The 22,788-nt window shown below is 32.7% G+C and overlaps 1 protein-coding gene across 4 annotated transcripts in view; it reads right to left on the bottom strand.

Moving 5' to 3' along the window:
- Positions 1–22,788, bottom strand: part of LOC143232138 (FH1/FH2 domain-containing protein 3-like) — a 172,772-nt gene that overhangs the window by 72,565 nt on the left and 77,419 nt on the right. For all 4 annotated transcript variants that reach the window (XR_013017391.1, XR_013017392.1, XM_076467225.1 and 1 more), the window contains exon 5: positions 8,745–8,803. Coding sequence is in view for 2 of the 4 variants with exons in the window: in XM_076467225.1 (XP_076323340.1) it covers positions 8,745–8,803 (59 nt within the window). In the remaining 2 variants the exon portion in view is untranslated. The remainder of the gene's footprint in view (positions 1–8,744; positions 8,804–22,788) is intronic.

Here is a 22,788-nt window from a genome sequence, read left to right as displayed (position 1 = left end):
TAAATAGTCATCTCTTTCTATAACTCCCCTTTTAAAATCCTGTACTTTACCTTTGGGTGTTTTTATTTCTCTATCTCTTTCTTGCAATATCTTGTGTCAGTTTTTCTGACTTGCTTTTAACTGTTTCATTAACTCCAATAAATCTCTAATATTGTCACATGAGATCATCTTCAAAGTTAAAGTTTACTCAATGTTCTATTTTATTTTCGTCAGAATAATAGTACTTCTGACATAAATGCTGTAATGTCATTCTTTCTTTAAACAGATTCTTTTAAATTATCTTTTGAAAACAATTTGTAGTTTAGTCCATGTAACAATAGGAAATTATTTCTTCTTTACGATTTCTACCAGCTACCTTCACTTTTATACTGATGAACTTTGTTGTAGGCATAAGTTTACATATGAATTTTAAACGAAAACGTCCTCCAGTAGGTCAGCACTAAGTCTACAAACTTTCAGAAAATCCGGAAATCGAGCTCCTGTAGTGCACACAGCAACAAGCTTTATGTAGCTTTGCGAACACAAAATCACTCAAACGAAAATAATTCCCTAATGGCCCACACTAACGCGAAAATGAACTTATCTGTTGTACAATTTCAAGGCAAAATAATAAAATACACGGTAGCTAACACTTACTTAAATACTACACTACAACTGCTTAAATAACAGTTGATTATTTCGTATTTATTCACTATTCACAACTCCTGTACTAGTTGTTTACTCATATTAAAATCTGTAATTTTGTTACAAGACAAGAATCCTGAACACCCTTGATGTTCTAAGACTTAACGTTACGGCCCGGCATGGCCAAGCGAGTTAAGGCGTGCGACTCATAATCTGAGGGTTGCGGGCTTGCATCCCCATCGCGCCAAACATGCTCGCCCTTTCAGCCGTGGGGGCGTTATAATGTGTCGATTAATCCCACTATTCGTTGGTAAAAAAGTAGCCCAAGAGTTGGCGGTGGGTGGTGATGACTAGCTGCCTTCCCTCTAGTCTTACACTGCTAAAGTAGGGACGGCTAGCACAGATAGCCCTCGAGTAGCTTTGTGCGAAATTCAAAAACAAACAAACTTTACGTTACGCACTCTCTACTAGTTTCTAAATGTAAACATTGAAATTATAACTAAGAATACTATAATAAAAAGCTTTGTGGATAACTTGCATTAACTTACGCTGTAAGCAATTAAATCTCTGAAGGATGTAAAAATTTCAATATCGTTAAAAGCCAAAAAATACAAATCTTGGGTTAATTTTCCACAATTATCCTATCTAATCTATTGTTAAGCAATCTTATTTTTATGTTTGCGGAGTAGCTGCCTTTCATTTGATTTCTAATCTGAAGGTGATTAAGATATAATTTACCTTAGTTGAACTCGGATATAAACAGAATATGTAACACTAATACTAATAGGCCTAAGCGTAGAAGCTAGGTCTAGGTAAATACGTGCAAGCCTATCAGAATTCCCTTGCTGTAGCTTTATTACCTCTAAGTTTTAACTGCCTAGATCTGTATCACTAATCAATTAGCACTATAGTCGAATCGTATTTCTATTATTATAAATAAAAGTCCACTTTCTAAAGTATGGATAACACTAACTACAAAAAAGCTAAATTTATTCATATAACAGATCCAACACAAAAGGCCAAATTAATATTTGAATTCAATTTAGGCCTAGATCTAGGCCTGTTCAACCGTTTTTTTTATTGCTTGATTACCAGCAAGTACAAAACATTCAACTATCTTCCTAAAAAATAGCTTCCAAAAATATTCAAAACACATACCTACAAGCAGTTTACTTTTACTTCCAGAAATTGATATCTCTACATCTGTTCTAAAATAAATCTTCATCCATTCATCTAGTAAACTCATTTTAAGTCATACGAGAGAAGAATTGACAAAACTTCAATTACGTTAAGTCTAAAACGTTTTTTTACATTTTGTATACACACACACACACATATATATATACACACACAATTTTGTGCGCTTACGGTAAAATATATTACTATAATTGTATATAAATTAAGAAAGTGCCATACCGTTTAATACTATGCTATATTAATTGAATTTTACGGTACGGTAAAATCAAAAGTAAAATGCCGGCTTTGAACTATAAAACTATTTGCATATTAAAATATACAAAAATTGCTATTTTCTGCCGCCCTCTTGAACACATATAAATGACATAGTGTCCAAAATAACTTTATTTGAAAGCCATTCTACTCTTGCTATTCGGTTGTTATGTTTTGTAATTGTTGTGAATATTTAATTGAGCAATATGATTAAATACGCTTAATTTTGTATCGGTAAAATATTTTGTAAACAGTAGTAATTTTTACATTCAAAATGGCTATCTCTTGTCTAAAGAACACTTAAGATGTTAGTTTTGTACTATCGTTATAATTTGACCATCATACTGGTTTTAACAAAAAAAAATGATTTGTTACCTTTGAGGATTTATTTGGATGTTTTTAAACGGAGTATATGTACATATTTTTTATACCATCCACTAGTTGTTATTGTTTTGTTTTGTTTTGGTTTTTTTTTCTGCAGCTTATAAATTTAGACCCATTGTAGTCACAAAACTGCTATATTTCACTATACCATTAATAATATGCTAATTTTTAAACCAAAATGCATTTTTATTCAGTTACAGTAGCGTAGCTAAGAGTATTGTTTGTTTTTGAATTTCACGCAAAGCTACACAAGGGCTATCTGCGCTAGTTGTTCCTAATTTAGCAATGTAAAACTAGAGGGAAGGCAGCTAGTCATCACCACCCACCGCCAACTCTTGGGCTACTCTTTTACCAACGAATAGTTAGACTGACTGTCACATAATAATGCCCCCGCGGTTGAAAGGGCGAGCATGTTTGGTGAGACGGGGACTCAAACCCGCGAACCTCAAATTACGAGTCGAATGCCTTAACACACCCGGCCATGCCGGGCCATCGTAGCTAAGAAGAGCCGGGTGTGGTACTTGTCCTAGACAGAAATCGAAGGGGACGCGGATTTCCAGGTATTTCTATGCATATTTCAGAATATGATTTGGGGAACTTTCATATATACTTTTATAATTAGCTTAACCAAGAACAAAGTTGTTGCTTGCTAAGTCTGCAATTTGTATCCCAGAATGCAAGTACCACCTAAAATTAAAGATATATACAAAGTTAGATTACAACATTGATTTTGCTTTATGATTATACGAAATGTGAGAAAGGAGTTCGTTAAGCTTCCCAGGGTGCAAAAATACCTGGTTTTTATGCCACTCTTCAGATATATTTATATAATCAAATAAACCTTTCAAACATTTTTCAAGGTGTTTTCCGTTTAATTAATTGTTTTTCTTGTTAACAAGACGTGAACTAATTTAAAACTGCGTTAACTCCGTAAGGTAGATAAATATTAGATACCGGGATGGTCACTCACTGCCAAAAGGCTTATGCTTGATCGATTCTATTTTCGTATCAACACTCCTCTGGGGTACAGATTGTAGTTAAGAAATTTGTACAGGATAGTATGTACTAGAAGTTTTATTTTTTGACTATGTAAATACAAATAATCATTAAAGTAGACAATTAAATATTGCACTAGAACGATTTCTCTGATTTACCAGTATCACTGTGATTCTGCTCCAATCTCGGTTTTGTGCAAATGTTTCTCTTCCCAGGTTCAACAAATGGAGAACTTCTATCATATGCACTTAGAGGCTGATCAACAGCTAAAGAAAATCCCTCAACGTAATTTTCTTTGTATTATTAAGTGTTATCAATAAGTATTCTTGCTCTCATTGTACACATTTTAATTCAAGATTTACTTTGTTGTCACTCTCAAATTTCTCTTTGTAAAACAGTTCCTGAATCTGCTGTGTAATTTGGCTATTTATAGCTAATCCGTATGACATTAATAACCTGAATTTCATAGAAATATTAATACGATGTGTATTTTTAATGTCTAATGTTAGGCTAATACTTGAATATCTTAATTAATTTGATTTTTACTCTTCTCAATGATTTTAATCGACATTGGAAATGTGAATTAATTTACATTTAATCCTTTGTAATTCCGATTCTAAATTTAAATTACACAGATAAAACACTAATTTAATTTAATAAAGTATTGTAAAAACAAATTCAACTAAAATTTAATGCTTAAAAAATCCAAAGAAATTTTAAAAAATCTGTTCATCTTCACTGAATAAACAAATAAGCTACTATTCAAATCAAGATGAACTAAATATTCTACAATACCGGACAAAAATATAAGTACATTACAAATTTCTACCAATAAAAGTTCAAAGTGTATAAGTAATTGTTACAGACCAAATGCTGGTGTTGATGATTTGTCACTTTATAGTAACTAATCAGAGTTATGTTTAAGTTTATAAATCACTAATATTTCAAGTCATGCATCATAGTCTGAAGTGTTATTAAGAAAGCCAAAATTAACATAGTGGTATTATCATTATTAGTATATATACCCGTTCAAATTCTGTTAATATAGGGTGTAACGGATTTACCATTATATATTTATTTTAATATCGATGTTTGTTTCAGTTAAATGCATTTAAAAATGTTAAATCTGTATTGCGAAATTCCCGCCTATTCACGAAAGTTGTAGAAGATTCTCAAGTATAAGAATCGACACTATATGTGTGTATGTAAATTCTGGTTATTGTCGGTATTGTTACTAAATGAACTTTCGAGAACCTCGACTAATGTACGTAAATCAATGCGACGCTCCAAGAGAGAGTATATATCGTTGGTCTGCTACAGTTAATATACAGTAAACCTTGAAAGCTATAACTACGATTAACACTTATTGATCTAGAAACTACAGATATTTGACCAGAAACACTTATAGATTTCGAACATTACAAATCATTTAACTTCAGCGGAATAACTTAGGACGTTAATATTTTTACGAAGACATTGTATAACATCAGCAGTGAAAAACACACGTGGGATCACTGAAGAGCTAACTAGCTCTCCGTTAAGTGAATTGTACGTATATCAATTCAGAATTAATTCATTCGTCGTGAACTTTCGATAAGATATCAACGAAGTTCCGTGTCGGATAGAAGATTCAATATTCTTTGTAAGTTTGTAAAACTTTTGTATATAAATCATTATTTGTAATAATCGTTATTATAAATTGTATTATTTTTGTATATTCGTATTGAGAAAGAATATTTTGTGTATCAATCTTGTTGGTAAACATCATAAATTTAATACATTTAATTAACTTTTAAATTTATATTACAATCTAACTCACTTTAAGGCTATCTGAAATTGTAATACGTAACATAATAAATTGGAGGCTGGTCCAAGATAAATTATGCTAGGAAACAAGGGGAAGTGTGAAGAGTGAATACAACGAAAATGAGGAAAATTCATTTCTTAATGTTTACTTTCTTCTTTAATATCTCATCTCAAATGTGTATTATAATAATTCGTGCTTTTATCAATTAGGAATTTGTTGTTTGTCTACTCCCTGAGAGGTAATTTAAAACTTTCAGACCGTCAGACTTCGTTACAGATTTTATTTACGCTTTGACCAATACTGTTAAGCCCTGAGAAAGGGGGTTGATTAACCCCATGAGTTAATTCAAAAATCTAAACCCATTACGATGCTTTCTGGGTCGGTTGCTGTTATGGTCGATTTTGACAACACTCAGTCCAAAATTGTGAAAGGAGATAGTGAGCATACGAAGAAACAAAAGCTCGTGCATTATAATAAAAATATTCATCTTAAAATCAAGAAGAACGACTTACAAAACATTACAGCTCAATCAAAACTACGAATTCTAATGTTTTTAAACCTTTTGTTCTGCAACTTGTGAGTGTAAGTTACGTGTATCACAAAAATGGACGTGAAAACGTTGTCATAAGCTTTTGAAATTATCTAATTCTTTATGCATACTATGTGGCATTTTTTGTAAGTTCCACCCATCACAAGTATATATCGTAACTGGTATACATACGTTAATTCAGTATTTACATATTATCAAATTACAACTTGTGCTTCTTAAACGTAACTGTGAACTCTAAAGAACTCTGCTATTATTAATCATTTTGTTTTAGAGAAAACAAATAATTATTATTTGCATCATCCATGAATAAATTTTTCAACCGTAGAAGACGTGACCAATAAACGATGGCTGAGTGTTTAACTCTTTAGTATCCAAGATTGACGTCACCACTTCTTTAGGAACTATTCTAAACTGTTGAATTGGCTGGACCTTGCAGAATCAACGGGATATTGTTTTTTGTTTTGTTTTTTGTTTGTTTCTCTGAACAACTTCTATCTCCAGTCGAGGCTGCAGCTTATCTGTTGCTAGGGTGACTCGACCTGACAGTACTCAGCGGCATGTACTGAATCCGTAATAAGATGCACCTGTGCGTGAAAGTGAGGGTGGGGTTTTCTTTGAATTTTGTATCTTGACCAGTTTTTGTGTTTTCGGCTGCTACCAGTATAAATTGATTGCTTCACGTTACTATAAACTATGTCGTTCAAACTGATATAATATGTACTTATATTTCTTTTAGAGTCACAGAAAGGACGAAAGGACTTGTTCGTTGCATTTAAAAACATTCAGAACGCGTCTACTTTAATTATATTTTCCCGAGTGAGATTCTGCATTGGTATTACACACATTTTCAACAAATCGTGTGAGTTACAACTACCCAATTCATTGAAATATTTCTTTAGTGTTCTTGACTTTGAACAAGGTAGTATTCGAAGTTAGCACAGTGTGCGATGAGTTTCTATGACTGAGATAATTTAAGATTTTTATTAATAATCATAAGGATAATCCTTAATACTACATTTAGATGAGCAGTGACTCATTTAGTCGAGAGGTAACATAGAACCGACCGTGAAAACAGTTTAAATTGAATACACATAATTGTTATTAAAATTGAGAAGTTTTGCTTTCATACAAAGACGAGTTTCGTGAGATTTTTTGTAGCATTTAAGTGTTTATTGTATGTGTGTGATGGCAGTTCTCGATGTGTATATAACGTTTGGAATTTCCTTGAAAGATTAGCATTTGCATTTGAGCAATGAAACAGAAGTAAGAACAAGTGGGGTAAGCAGGGTATGGGCTCCTTTCAATAATAACACATACGGAATCATTCAATTTGATGAACGTAATACTGTTTATTTCAACGCATATAGTGCATGTGAGTGTGTTTATATACGTACGTTTAATGTGCACACCATCACAGCCATGTAGCGGTCAACTTTAAATTCATGCACGTAATCCTACAATTAATTTGTGATGACGAGAAACCCACTTGAAATAAAATTGTATTCTTCTTAAGTTATCTTCATGTTACTCTTTGTTAGCCTGAAGATGACCAAGGTCGAAACGTTGTTTTGTATTTTATTTTAATTAAAGTTTTAATACTCATACCAGCCGTCAGGAGAATACATTTAGACCTCCAATTAGATAATACGTATAAATTGTTCTTTTTTTTTAATATATTGAATCGCGGCAAATTCGTTATTCTGTCTCCATGAAAACATTGTTTGATCAGATTTACAATTTTAAAAAGTTAAATATTATACGTAGGTTTCTTATGGTTTATGCGTAATACCTCCTCTTTGTTTTTGCTAATATGTATCCAATGTAATTGAAGTATTTTATAAGCTCGTTTATGTTCCTTATATTGGAATAGTTAAATAAGGTAAAACAGAAATTATTATGTTTTAGGCAATACTATGTATACATTAAATTACTCAAAATACAATTTCACGTCATTCGAGTTCAGTACTCTAAAGATTAAGGTTTAATATGAAGATGATTACTGAAGCCATAACTGCATGTGTTTTACTCGGCTTTTGCCTGCTGTTATTTGCTTATCTGTTAATATTATGTTCCGATCAGAACAAATTATGTACTTATAGCAAAACTAAAAATCTCTTTTACCGGAAAAGCAGTCTAAACAAGGAAAATGCATATCTCAATGACTGCTACAAAATAAGCATGTTATAAAAGTAAGTCAGGCAAGCAATATCAACAGGTAAATATTATCACTCTGAAAAGATTTATGTTACACCATAAAAAATTAGATTTTTTTATATAAAAATGAATTTGTCAGTGTTTACTCTGATATTTAAACTCTTTATATTGCTCATTTTACCAATTATATTTGAAAATGGTTATCGTTAAATATTTTTCATATTACATTACAATCAGTTTTTGAAATATATAAAATTTAGGGCTGGCATTTTCAATCAGTATTAAAAACTCAGACCGTATCAAACAAAAAATTATAAAATAACTTTATTCCTCAAGAAGCAGCTGTGTTTGAATATTCGTTACCATAATTAAACGATGACCTCGGTGATTTTTTTATTTGTATATACTTCTAAAGAAAATATAAAAGGAGAAATATTAGTTGTTTTCTGTCACTAGAATACACTTAATGGTTTGGTACTGTTATTATTATTGTAACGTATATTGAAATCGAAAGTGTTAAGAAATTTTTATAGTTATTTAACGCGTCATTTTCGCACTAACAAACAGTTTTATCTATTTAACTCTAACTTGAGTCGAACATTAATCGTTCTTTACTTAAACCTTTGTAGGTATCCACGATAATTATATATTATTAGATTTTTGCGTAATAATGACTCTGAGAAGTAGTAAGTAGACGGCCACTACAATTAAGAAATAATAGTAATTGAAAATGTTAAATCAAATACAGAAGCTTTGTCTAGAATAATATTCTTGACTTACCTATTATAGCGTGAACACGAACCGACAACTGAGTTCGCAGAAGGATAGCATTCTTTCGACTGAAAAAAAAAGAGATCAGTATTTATGTATATTAAACGTTTTACGTTTTAAACAAATAAACAGCAATAGAAAGTTGTAAACATATGAAAAATAAGATGTTAGTGTGTTTAAAGCCGTTAATTCTTTTGTATAATACTTTTGTTTAGTTATTTTCAAGTAAAATACTTAAAGATATAAATAATATTAATTATATACGGCAACATGTGATATTTAAACCATATATAGTAATTATAAAACAAGATATACAAACATTAATAATTTCTTCCACAAATAATTTCCAAAGAGCAAGTGGCGATTAATGAACTAAAGAGACGTTGGATTTTGTTTGTTTACAATCAAGCACAAAGCTTCTCAGTAGGCTATTTGTGCTCTGCTCATCACGAGTATCGAAAGGGGGTTTCTAGTGTTGTAAGTCCACACACCTGCCGCTGTGACACTGGGGAGAAGGTGGTTGATATATTATAAAGTACATTATTGGTGTTAGATCAATGAGGTTAATAAAAGTTTTGAGACAGCTTGAGTAAGTAATGAAAAATATTATTATAAATTTAGATAATATAGGTGGGCAATGTGAAGCCCGCTCAAGACGTTTAGTTTTTTAAAGTGGGTTCCTCGTTATTAAGTTTCAGTGAGGTTAATGTTTGGTTTGTAAATATTCCAAGCGTTTTGAAAGGTTTGGTTGTTTCAGAGTAAGACCACATGGAACTATCTACTTTATCCACAGCCAGGAATCGAACTCTTAATTTCTGTGTTGTAGATCCGTAGACTTACAGTTGCTCCGTTGGGGAATAACGTTTTGTTTGTGTGTGTGTTTTTCTTATAGCAAAGCCACATCGGGCTATCTGCTCAGCCCACCGAGGGGAATCGAACGCCTGATTTTAGCGTTGTAAATCCGGAGACATACCGCTGTACTAGCGGGGGACATAACGTTTTGAAAACAATCACATTGATACCAAACACACATACACGTATATACTGGTCTCTACAAGTGAAGTCTATCAAGTGTTAAAATAACAACAACTGAGTCCAAACAAAGAGTTCTGTGAGTAGATTTCTCACAAAGAGTTCTGTGAGTAGATTTCTCACAAAGAGTTCTGTGAGTAGATTTCTCAGACAACACAGAATGTCCAATAATTTCGGAAACATTTTCGAAAAATCATAACGGAAAAAAAAAAACGTTTAAAATAGAAATACATGATTTGTTGCACCTGCAAGAAAAATGTTAAAAAATTTAGTATATGCTGTATACTATATTTCGACAAGTGTGTGTTTTCTTCTTATCGCAAGGCCACATCGGGCTGTTTGCTGAGCCCACCGAGGGGAACCGGACCCCTGATTTTAGCGTTGTAAATCAGTAAACTCACCGTTGTACTAGCGGGGGGCCATTTCGACAACTACAGTACAAGTTATTTGCAAAATGTCTACGATTAACCTTTGTGAAGATTTCTTAAATAGGTTTATGCAGTTCATCCCTACTCGCCTCATTACCCAAAAAATAATGTTCAGAGAACGCGAGGACTAGCTAAACAGGTCTTCCTGTTAAATTCACCGATCAACTGGAAAATGTTTCATCAAGTGTCTTGCAGATACTAAGGCTACATGCAGTCTGAAGGGACACCGCCCTGCTGGAAACGCATTAATAACATCTATTTGAACGTCCAACAAATTGTGTGCATCTGTGTTAAATGGTTTTCCCAATAAGAACAAGTCTTCCTAAAATTCTTAGAAACCTCTATATTTTAATATCCGTACCAGTTGTCTTGAGATACACCCTATATTTTACCTTGTTTAAATCGGAAGCTAAAATGCTTCACAGCGAAAAAGAGTCATAAATAGAGGGCGATTAATAATATACTTCATTATTACATTCGATATATTCACCATAACACCATGTATATGTACGACCTGTGATATGTCGAAAATTATTTTGAGAAGAGGAATAGTTGGAGTTTTATGTCACAGGTATGTTTATTTTTATTTTGCATCCGATCATCTAACAGAAAGCAAGGTATAAAAGGAGCTTTACACATAAGTGTTAACACTCGTGATATACTCCAAGTGTTCACTGGTGATTAAATATCTTTTGATGCTCTAAATATAGTTTGATGTTTTTTGTGTGTTTTTTTTTTTCAGAACAAACTGCAGCTTGTCAAGATGCTTACCAAGCTAATTTATTTGCCACCCACTCAGTTACTAGGAGCCAGTTCTACCGGAAGTGACACGTGGTGTATTTGCATGTATGTAAATAGAAGCAAATACAACTATACTTAGCATGTGGATTTTGAAAAAAATAGTAATATCTGAAGTAACTGCCAACGTAACTATAGAATGAATTTATTCAAAATATTCTAGTTCGTGATTGGGACCGGGATTAAAGAGAGCTATTGCTAGTATGGGAGTAAAAGCTAAGAAGTTTCAGACGTAATTATTCTACGTCAATTCATGAAAAGTTGAAGATAATTGATGTAGAAATTAGGGAGTGAATATTTTACCACACCTTTGGAAGACTGAGCGTGGTCCACGTGCTCTTGTAAAATATAATTTATAAATGCCTTTATTTTGTTATTTTACAGTATTTATAAGACAACTTTCCATGGCATCGTTGCAGCGAGTTAAGGCTAAGAAATAAAAGTAAACAGAAACCAACTCACAATACATTAACCACACCAGCTTTGTTTGACCGTGAAATGAGTAACTGAGCTAATCTTTAATAATGTGTACTCATAATCATATATGCAAATAAACACGCGAAGCACGTGAGGTCATATTTTAATCTCCTATCCCCATTTTATTTGTTTTCGTCAATAGATGCTTTCTGGAAACCGATTCCCATATGTATATTTGAAAGCTACAGTTAGCATTTTGAATACATTCATGCAATTTCATTATAATTACGCTACACTAAGTTTGAAAACATGTTTATGTGAAAACAGATTTTATAATATGACATCAATATATATACATAAAAAAAGTTGGTCACTCAGGTTATTTTCTAAAAATTCACCATTTTTTTAATGCACATCAAGGAAATGCCTAACAGATGTTCTGATTATGATGAAAATTTAAAAATCGATGTCAAATGTTGTGAATCTCTAAAGGAATATGTTTAAATAATGTCATTTTTATTACTTCTTTACACGTTCAATAAAATTCAGTGTGTTAAGAAATGTCTATAGTCTTGAATATTATGGAACGAATTCTTGTGCAGTTTTAATCTTTTTACACATTTTAATGAATTCTGAAATCAAACTACTGAAAATAAAGTTAACGTTCATCATGAGCATGGTGTCATACTTCCACCAAAATGCAATTTAAACTGTTAACTGAACTGGGAAAACAAGTAATATTTTTCGTTAATGATATTGTAAAAAAAGTCAGAATTACCTGTAGCAACAGTACTAAATATTATATATCTACACACATGCATAGTCATATTTCTCTCATCGCTTAGTTTTAAGTTTGGCTTTTGAATTTCGCGCAAAGTTACACGAGGGCTATCTGTGCCAGCCGTCCCTAATTTAGCAGTGTAAGACTAGAGGGAAGATAGGCAGTCATCACCACTTACCGTCAACTCTTGAGCTACTCTTTTACCAATGAACAGTGGAACTAACCGTTATATTTTAACGCCTCCACGGCTGAAAGGACGAGCATGTTTGGTGTGACGATGATTCGAACCCAGGACCCTCTAATTACGAGTCGAGTGCCTTAACCACCTGGTCATGCCGGGCCGGTTTTTATAGCTCTATAAGTAAATATTTTGTGCCATTCACAAAAGTCTCCGAAAATAACATACTGTGTTTTGCCATATGCTTAACATTTTAATACTAATATATTTCTTCGAATACAAGTACTAAAATTGCATTTTAAGATAAAACTATTAAGTCTTTTTCACGGTATATATTTGAGCATTTACCATGAATGCGGCACCAATAAATTGTAAGTATGTTGTAATTCAGCACAGAAGCAAGAGTGATTTTTTTCTTTCTTAAGTATTCATACATTTTTAACTTCATACTATTAAAATAAAACTATTTACACTAGTAATGACACACATATATGTGAGCTGAGCTCTTTTTCTCTCAGCTCTGTATGGCCAGATGGTTAGTGCGTTTGACTTGCAATCTCAAAGGATCGAATTCGAGTAACCGTCCTACCAAACATGCTCGCTCTTTCAGCCATGAGAGCGTTATAATTTCACGAGTAATCCTACTATTTATTGGTAAAAAAGTAGACGAAAAATTGGTGGTGGATGGCGTTGACTATTTGCTTTCTCTTCAGTCTATCACTTCTAAACTACGGACGGCTAGCGCAGATAGCCCTCGTGTAACTTTGCGCGAAATTAAAAAGAAACGCTTCTGTTTATTTTGTGCTTGTTTTTTACAAATTAAAAGGATTCATTCTCCCTATGACTTTGGAGCGAGTGCAACCCTTGTACAAATGTGCTTCGTAATGATAAAAAATGTTCACACACTATTTACTCTCATTAAGATTTGTTAGGTCTCTGACGTGATGGACGAAGCGAATTAATCATCGTCAGTCTAAATTCGACTGTCATAAATCAAACTTTTTTCGGCAAGTGCTGTGGGACAAATAGTTGTATTACTTCATTAAAATTAATTGTTGTTTTTAATTACATATTTTTAAGCGTGTTATATAAGAACAGAAACTAGATAGTAATAAACAGTTGAAGTAAAAACAAGAAAATATTTGATACCTATCGTTTAACTTTTCTGAATCTATAAGTGACCCTAAAAATATATATCTTACCAGGTCCTAGCCCCCGTATCAGGACTTGTCAGCAGACGGTGAGAGCTATAAAATTGTCTTTCAATGATGAGCTAGAATTAAAGATTCTGAATAATACAACTTTTGGGTTCATTGGTTCACCTCTTCTAGAGGAATCGTTATTTGAAATGGAGTTCTTTTCCTGTTTTTGTCAAAATTATGATAGAAGTACATTGCCTCTTACAAAGTGATTTGCCTATCAAAGACATGCTTTCGTTACTCAACTAGATAATATACATTGACAGAATCTTTGAAAGTCACGGTTACTTTGGTATCAGTTGCAAATACAAATTTGGAAGATGTGATGTTTGCAGGAGATGCAAACGTTTTGGATGCAGTGACGATGGGGTTTCTATTGAAGTTAAAGCAATAAAAAAAAAAGGTTGTCAAAAACCTATAGCAACTAATAAAAGGAAGACGAGAAGTCTATAAAGTAGACAATAGTTATTGCCTTAAATCGTTCAGTGATTGACAGACTTATATATGGGTTAACAGTCCTCAACCAACAAAATTCCTACGAAACAAATCAGTAATATTTATTGTTCTTTCTGCTGTGTGCATAATGTCCCAGATGTTATGGATGTGTTGAAAACAATTATTAGAATGCAAATTTATGTCAAAGTAGAATAATCCTGCTTAAAAGCAGTATTATTTTGGGAAGGCTTTTCATAAAAACCAAAACAGCATTTTGGGAGTTGTATTGCTTTTTTTTTTTTTTTGAAGCGAGAGAAAAAACCTCATATTTATGTAGAAATTTGTATGAGAAACTGGTTTGGAGAATATCTTGTTTTTCAACGTTGTTACCAAAACGTGGCCAATTCTATACGATCGAGTCCTAGTCGTAGAGTTAATACATCGTGTATGAAATCTGAATGCCTGTTATCGTAAAGAAGGAAAAGGCTATATGGTGTCAATATATATATCTATTTATGGTCATATTATTATAAACGAAGTAACGACGCATATTTTAGGAATTACTTTATACGAAGTCTATGAATCCTACATTTTATCTGGTGTTCGTGTCCATTTAACCACATAGGATGCCCGGTTGACTATCAATCTTCGGATTGAAGCTCAGCACCCGAACGTGCTCGCAATTTCAGCTGTAGGGAGTTATAATGTGGCAGCTTATATCCCTCTATACATTGGTGAAAAGTAACAATGATTGTTCCAAGCTAGCTGTCTCCCCTTTAGTCGGTAATTTAAAATTAGGCAGCAAGTAGCCATAATAGTTTTGTTATAAGCAAAAACATTCAGCCCACCCAAGTAACTCTTGCTTTTTCCACATGTACATACAATACACATAGTACAATAAAACTCAACAATACACATAGTACAATAAAACTCAAAATTTTTGCAAAAAGAAATCTAATTCCAGCTTCATATCAGGTTGTCGTAACTTGTTTTATTTGAATTTTATTTTTACAACTCTCTTTTATCAGAAGTAACTGCCTTCCCACAACTGTTTGCAGAAAGTAAAGAGTAACTTGGACGTGGGAGGTTGTGGGCTGAAACACTCGCATAAACTGTTAATTATATTTTATGTCCTCCCCCCTATTTACGTAAGACTTGTGAATAAAAGTTAAATCTGATAGATGATCTATCCTTACCACAAGGTGGTTCCACTTCTTTTGTTAAGACACATTTCTACCTTTCTAATACCGCAATTTGTATTGTTGTTTTATTCGTTCTTTTTTTTTCTGTGGCGTTTTTTAATCGTTTCTCTGTTTGATTTTGGGTTTATTGTTTGAACGTTATTTTGAAACATAAATGGTATGCAGACGTGTTTACCCTTTCTTGCTTTCAGTTACTACAATAGAGCAGCCATGTGTGAATCTCTTCCATATTTCTCATATTCTGTGAAGGTTTACTGTTTATTTTATACATATATAAATATACTTTGTTTTGAAAAATGTTATGTTATGTTATGTTTAAGGTTGAATGATAGTTCTTTGTGGGAAGACAGACTTGAGCTACCTCGATATTGATTACTGATGAAACAACGTGGGACGTATCATTTGTTTCACACGTACTCCTAATTATAATCTCATTTTTTTTCAGTCAAAGTCAAAAATAATAAAGCATCTAAAAGTATATAGGCTACTGTTTAGTGTACAAACCAAATGAACAAGATATACCAGGGACGTAGATTACAGTATTTACAGAATAAAGGTAGATCAAACTTTTCCCAGTTTGACGTTACTGCCTGAGGTGCATGTTATATGCTGGTACCCTGGTTCAATAACCTACCGTTACAAATCGCCTGTAGGTGGGTCATAAGTGATAAAGGTTTGTTTTTGTTTACGTTTTCCGTAATTTTAAGCTTCCTTGATTATATTTTGTATGCTAAAACCAATAAAATGTAAAAAAACAATTCTTATTTTTTTTCAAACTCTTAGCAGTACTTTCTATTGTTAGAAAATTACTATATGTTCTATCATATGAGTGGTTCATATACCATGAATTCTCCCAGTGGTATATTTGTAAACTAATACTCCTTGAAGTTGTGTTTCGGCACCCTTGGTGGGCAAAGCACAGATAACTCTTTATGTAAGAATATGCTAAATAATAATATATATATCATGAAGGGTAATGTAACGGTAGGAATTAAACTCATAGACCAACCGAAATATGATAAAACATTTTATCAATGTGGGCTTAAGAAAAAAAAAAATCTCTCATACTCTGCTCAAAAGTCGGCTTAAAGTTCATGTTTCAAATACTATTCATTTATATCTAAAAGATATTTGAGGAATGGTACAAGATATTTTGAGTGGAAAATATTGGATGGTTTAAATGTGTACAAAAAAGTATTAATAATGCTTGAAATATTTCTGCTAGTTTGGAACTAACTTGAATTGTATAAAATACTTCTGTTCCACAAAAGCTTTTATTTAAATTTATAAATGAAGTAATTAACCTTCTAATAAATTCAAAAACAAAAAGTGAAATTTAGTTGTAAAATATTAAGTAAACTTACAGGAATATGTAAACTTTTTTGATAAAAGCTGTTAATAAAGCTAAGAAAGAAAAATCATGGAAGTTTTATGGCTCAAAGTATTCAATTTATATGCTAAACTGTATACGCTTTAAATGCGTAGACCAACGGTTGTGGTGTGTCACAGTTACGTTAACATTTCTAGGCGTAGAAAGGGTAATAGTATTTACAGTCCTAATTGCGGAAATCGTCTTAGCCACTATGTCGTTATGTTGGTCAGTGTTTTTGTGCTTATTACACGACTGCTTCTGATAAAGAAGAGTTGACCCTTTAAAATTACATGAGGCAAGCGTGTTTAACAATATAAGCACGTGCTTATATTAAATATAATTACGAACATTTCAACTGACGTGCTATTATGATAACTATAGGGCAACAATCGCTGTAGAAATGCATTTCGAATTAGTTTAATGTTGAGTAATTTCACACCATTGAAACATATAGATATTTGCCGAACATTCAGTTTGCTAATTACAAACCCATCCACACAATCATACCTACTATAAATCATAACTAGATTTATAACGTGCTGGAATTTTTATTAATAATTTCTCTAATATAATACACAATAAAATAACAAATTCTGTAACTGACGAGATAACAAAACATTCGTTTTTATACTGAACTGAACAGTCCTTGTTGTGGTTATATAGTGTATGTTATTATACATGCATTTCAAATTTAGATGGAGCTTTCAAAGCATCTTTTTTTTTTTGCCTCAATTATATGTGTTAAATGGTTTCTTGACTAACTATGGTACTGGAAATGCCACTTTCTCAATTAGTTGTTAAATATAATAAACAGTAAAAGGCGGTACATATCACATGCGCGTGTCACATCCCTTCCAAGACAGTCATATATTTCTAAACTAATTCTTCACACTGGTCGCAATCTCACACCAAAACGATGAAGAGCCTTCCACTGTTGATTAGATAATATGATATCCATATGGTTATGACATATTCTATACAGTTTGATAAATGTCTCGCTTCAGCTAAATACCTTATGTGAACTACTAAAATTTACACTGTATAAACAAAGTTGATGCCAGCGTGATCATATCTAGTTGTCAGTGTTAATATTCTCCATTTTAAATTATACTACGTATTTCGCAGTATAGTGGCGACAGAGAATCGCATGATTTATATTCTGTTACTTCTTGTCCATGCCTGAGTAAATATATATATATAAATTTAATCCTACATATCTAACAAATTTTTAATATGATCAGAAGCCCACGTTTTATTTAATCTAAATCATTTAACAGTAACGAAACGATATCTACTATTAAGCATCATTTACAACTCTTTCAATTTAATGTTCATTTGTTTTTAAATTCGTTTATATTAAGGGTTATATAAGTTGTTTTTTGTTGTTGTTCATGTACAGGATATGTATACATATATATGTGTATGTTTGTGTGTGAGAGAGAACTGTAAAATTGCACTCTTATGATGTATACGAAGTAGGAAGCTTTTGGTTCTCCAGTTCTTGTGAACGACAGTAAAAATACAAATAAAAGTAAAAATATGAAAACAATTTGTGTTAAAATTAAACACAAAATAATGTTGTATTATTAATTATTCCTTTAAAAATCTGACCTCTAAACGTTGATAATATTTACATTTCACTCGCTTAATTCTGTTCAGACCACTACAGTCCTTGTTCATGGTATGTATATGTACAGAGCTAAGGCCATTTTTGTACCTGTTGTATCTCATCCGGCCTAGTATTAAGCAAAATGCTTCGTTGGCATTGAATATGGTGAATATGGTTTTTTTGACATACTATAGCATATTCTCATTTAACTTCCTTTGTGATGTTTTATAATTAAAAGTGCTTAACCTTCGCCTATTTAAAATAATCATTTCGAGTAACGCACTCAAGATAACAAACTTTAAAATTTTATCAGTATGAACAGTTCATACTTATTACTGATTGTCCTTATGTTGACATTAAGATGAAGTGATCCTTATATCAGATATGAAAGCAGCTATTAGATAAATTAAAGTTAGACTGTGTGTGATGAGAAACAGCGTGTAAAAGGAAAAAGTGTGTACCATTAATAACCTGTTAATTATTCAAAATTCATTTTATTTGAACCTAAACAGAACTTAAAGACACAACTATAAGACATAAGACAGACGACCATGACTTTCACTAAGTTATCACACTAAGTATATGGGATTATTAAAGATAATTAGTAAATCGAGCATTATTATGCACATGTGGTTGAGAGTACAGGCTGAGCGTTTAGAAAGCCTTCATCCTATTGAAGAATGAAGAACACTATACATATAGATAACTAGTTATTCTATCACCGCGTGATCTTATTTTTTGTTGTTGTTCACATTTTAAGTCAGCCATATTATTCTTTTGGTGTTTGACCCACACTATTTTATTTACTGTTTTTATGAATGTATGGAAATATATGAGTTTTAATCATTCAGGTTAACGTAATGAACACCGAAATTTTTACAAACAGGTTTTTGTTCGGTATTATTTTCACTGTAATAATAAGGTATGTAGCCTTATCTTTCAGTCCGAAACTAAAGCAGTATAAGATAGTTCCTGTGTGACTTATATATATGAATTTTGGGAATGAGTATTTATCAGTCATATTTTCAATAAACACCGTACCACTAACTGCACATCAAGGTATCTTCACCATACATTAAACATTGTTTATCAGTCACATATCTGAGTTGAACTTCTTTTACTTTCTTTACAGACAAATCACAGAAATTCAAAGGTAATTTGAGCTTACAAGTTTTCTGTAACGATGTCCCTAAAGGGTGTTTTCTTAAAATGTCTAACACAGTGCCCGTCCTTTCTTCTATTTTAAAAATAAACCGTGTAGTGCCTGCTGTAATATAGGACACGAGATGGAAGCAAGTTAGCGGAACCGTTTGCTCTGTAACATGTGACGGAAATGGGGTTTCCTTCCTTGGCCTATCCTTCTGTTCTGTTGCTATCAAAGCTTTTGTAGTAACAAGAGTTAAAGTGAAAACCTATACGGGTTTTCAGATAAGATGTAACCTCGTTGCTTCTCGCTAATAGCTCAAATATCATGTGTATTTACATGTTCAGGTTATAGTTTTGTTGTGTTTCTACATCACTGAATACCTTACTATACTAGAAAACAACTTAAACATTTATAGTCTTAGAAGTACAAAGGCGAGATATGAAATTGCGTTTTTAGATAATTGTATGAGATTGAAGTTTCTTTTAGTATTGTTTATCTTTGAAATTTTATCGTGGAAACATTTTTGGATTTTATACTGAGTTCTTTTTTTAATCTAAAAATACTTGGTAAAAAACGAAATAGTCTGAGATATCAAACACAATATGAACCAGAGCAGACTAATACAGCTTCAAATGCTGTTCAGAAGAATGTATCTTACACATAGTTCAAAGAGATTCGATGAATTGAATATAATTCTTTTTTGTTTGTTTTTCTTGGACATGAATGATGTCATATAATGAATTCTTAAAGGTTTAAAATGGTATGGTATGGGTGTCTTGTACAAATTCAACTAACGCTGTGTAATAGTAAATAGTATCTTAACAGTTTCTGCCATTGAGTAAATGAAATACTTTGAAAAACTTAGTAATAGCCGCCTCACGTGTAGGCCCGGCATGGCCAGGTGGATTAAGGCTTTCGACTCGTAATTTGAGGATCGCGGGTTTGAATGCCTGTTGCACCAAACATGCTTGCCATATCAGCCTTTGGGGCGATATAATGTGACCGTCAATCCCACTATTCATTGGTAAAAGAGTAGCCCAAGAGTTGGCGGTGGGTGGTGAAGACTAGCTGCCTTCCCTCTAGTCTTACACTACTAAATTATGGATGGCTAACGCAGATAGCCCTCGTGTATCGTTTGCGCGAAATTAAAAAACAAACAAATCCTCCGGGCAGGTGTAACTGCTGGTTCCTGCGGAATGCTATTGGGCCTGCAGCTTTTCTAACAGTTCATGAACACTGTCTCATGCTTGACATTCAATAATGTTCACAATCAATAAGAAAATAATTTTATTAAACTTTTAGTATAAAAATGAGCTATTGTCCCAGCATTACGTGTCAGAGTAGATTTTATTGAAGTATTTTTTTGTAGACGCAGTTATCAATGAAAGTACTTTGCTTTTCTGTTGAGACGCTCTTGAAGTTTTAATTAAAGAAAATGAAATATATGTTTACTTTTTATTCGTTAAATTCGAAACTTACACTTTTTTGCTTGTAAGTTTTATTGGTTGCGTCTGAAACATATTTTTTTTTGAAATTTCAGCTGTTTTTATTTGTTGCTCAGCTATGACAATATTGTTTAGTTATAAAAAAAGTATCCGCATTTATGACTGATGTGGTGGTTTCCGAGATTCAAATTTCGACGTATACATCAGAAACTCCATTATAACAACATTTAACACTAAGCTTAACTTGGAATAAATCCTTTATTTACTCCAGGTGATATTACAAAATTATTCGTTCGACTATTAACGATTTAAAGGCAATTTTATTAATATTATTTTCGAATAAAAAAGAAGCAGCAGAGATGTTTCACATGAACGTGCATAGAATGAAAGATTTTATGCTTTATATTACTATTAATGCATGTGAATATTAAATTTTAATTTCTACTGATTATATTTGCACACAACAGCGCCGTGATACTGACGTGTTACTGCTTACTTTAGAAACTGATAACTAATGGAAAAGTTAAGAGGACGCATTAACCAGGTAAAATAGGATAGTTACTGAAATGTTAAAATCTACATCAAAATATATTTCCTGTAGAGATAACTGGCATTAAATTTTAAGGGTAGATTAAATTATTTGCCTTGTCATTGAAGGACAATAATTTTTCTTGAGTTTGAATAGCAGTTCAAACTTCCTTCTTAATTATGTTGCATACTGTTTGTTGCTTGGAGCATGTGAACAGCATTTGCCACTAACTTTTAACGTCGAGGATTCTCACCTGTTACAAGACGCTGCATTTTGTTTGCCATGGCTAAAATAAAACTTGTTACATGTTTATTTATGGTTGGTTCTAGTTCCACAATATTCCTTAACTTTCCAATGTCATTAAATACAAGAGGCATCCTTGTCTTCGAAATTCTAATTCCCTACTCTGAACACATTTTTATGGTCTGAGTGTATGAGCATTATGCGTTGGATAGGGTTATTACATTCCCTTTCAAAATGCTATAACATTTCGGGGGCATCATACTGGCAAACAATGTAAAAATTCAGTTCTGATACATGACGGTCATTTTTATCCGCTGTGGTTGTCGCGTGACTTTCTGATCGGTATATTTAAAATATTTTCAATACACACATTCTACCGTATGTGTATGTGCGTGTGTTTATGTATGTACATATAGGTTCGTATCATCTAGTTCTCTCTCGTTTGGTTCAAGTTATTTGTGTTTTAATACGCACTAGTTTCTATCGATAAGTACATAAACAGAGCAAAACGTAATTATAAAGTAGTAACAATATGCATGTCACTTATGCCAAATAGGCACGGTACGAGTTGTTGCAATAAAAGGCTGTTTTGTGCACATGCGCTACTTATGTTCTTTAATAAACCAGATAAGCATTACTGAAATATTTAGAACATTGTGAAATATTGGTATTACTGCTGTTCGCTACATTTTTTCACAAATAATTGAAAGAAAATGTATACATATGATTGTTCACATGTTTGCAAACAATGAAAAATGTATTTGCTCCTGACTTTTCATCGGCTAATTAGACAAAAATGTCTAATTCCATATCGTTTTGTTTGTTTGTTTTGAATTTTCGCACAAAGCTACTCGAGGGCTATCTGTGCTAGCCGTCCCTAATTTTGCAGTGTAAGACTAGAGGGAAGGCAGCTAGTCATCACCACCCTCCGCCAACTCTTGGGCTACTCTTTACCAACGAATAGTAGGATTGACCGTAACATTATAACGCCCCCACGGCTGGGAGGGCGAGCATGTTTAGCGCGACTCGGATGCGAACCTGCGACCCTCAGATTACGAGCGCATGCCTTAACGCGCTCGGCCATGACGGGCCAATTCCATATCGAAATAACCGGTTGTTCAAAATCTAAAATCACATATTAGATCTCTGTTAAAAAGGTTACAATTTTCGTGAGCTTTACAGTTACAACTTGTTTCTGATACAACGGAAAATTTAAACTTTACAATCTGTATAATGAG

Source organism: Tachypleus tridentatus, chromosome 11 (genome assembly GCF_004210375.1).
Source record: "Tachypleus tridentatus isolate NWPU-2018 chromosome 11, ASM421037v1, whole genome shotgun sequence".
Classification (NCBI taxonomy): domain Eukaryota; kingdom Metazoa; phylum Arthropoda; class Merostomata; order Xiphosura; family Limulidae; genus Tachypleus; species Tachypleus tridentatus.
This window is presented reverse-complemented; position numbering and strand designations above follow the sequence as displayed.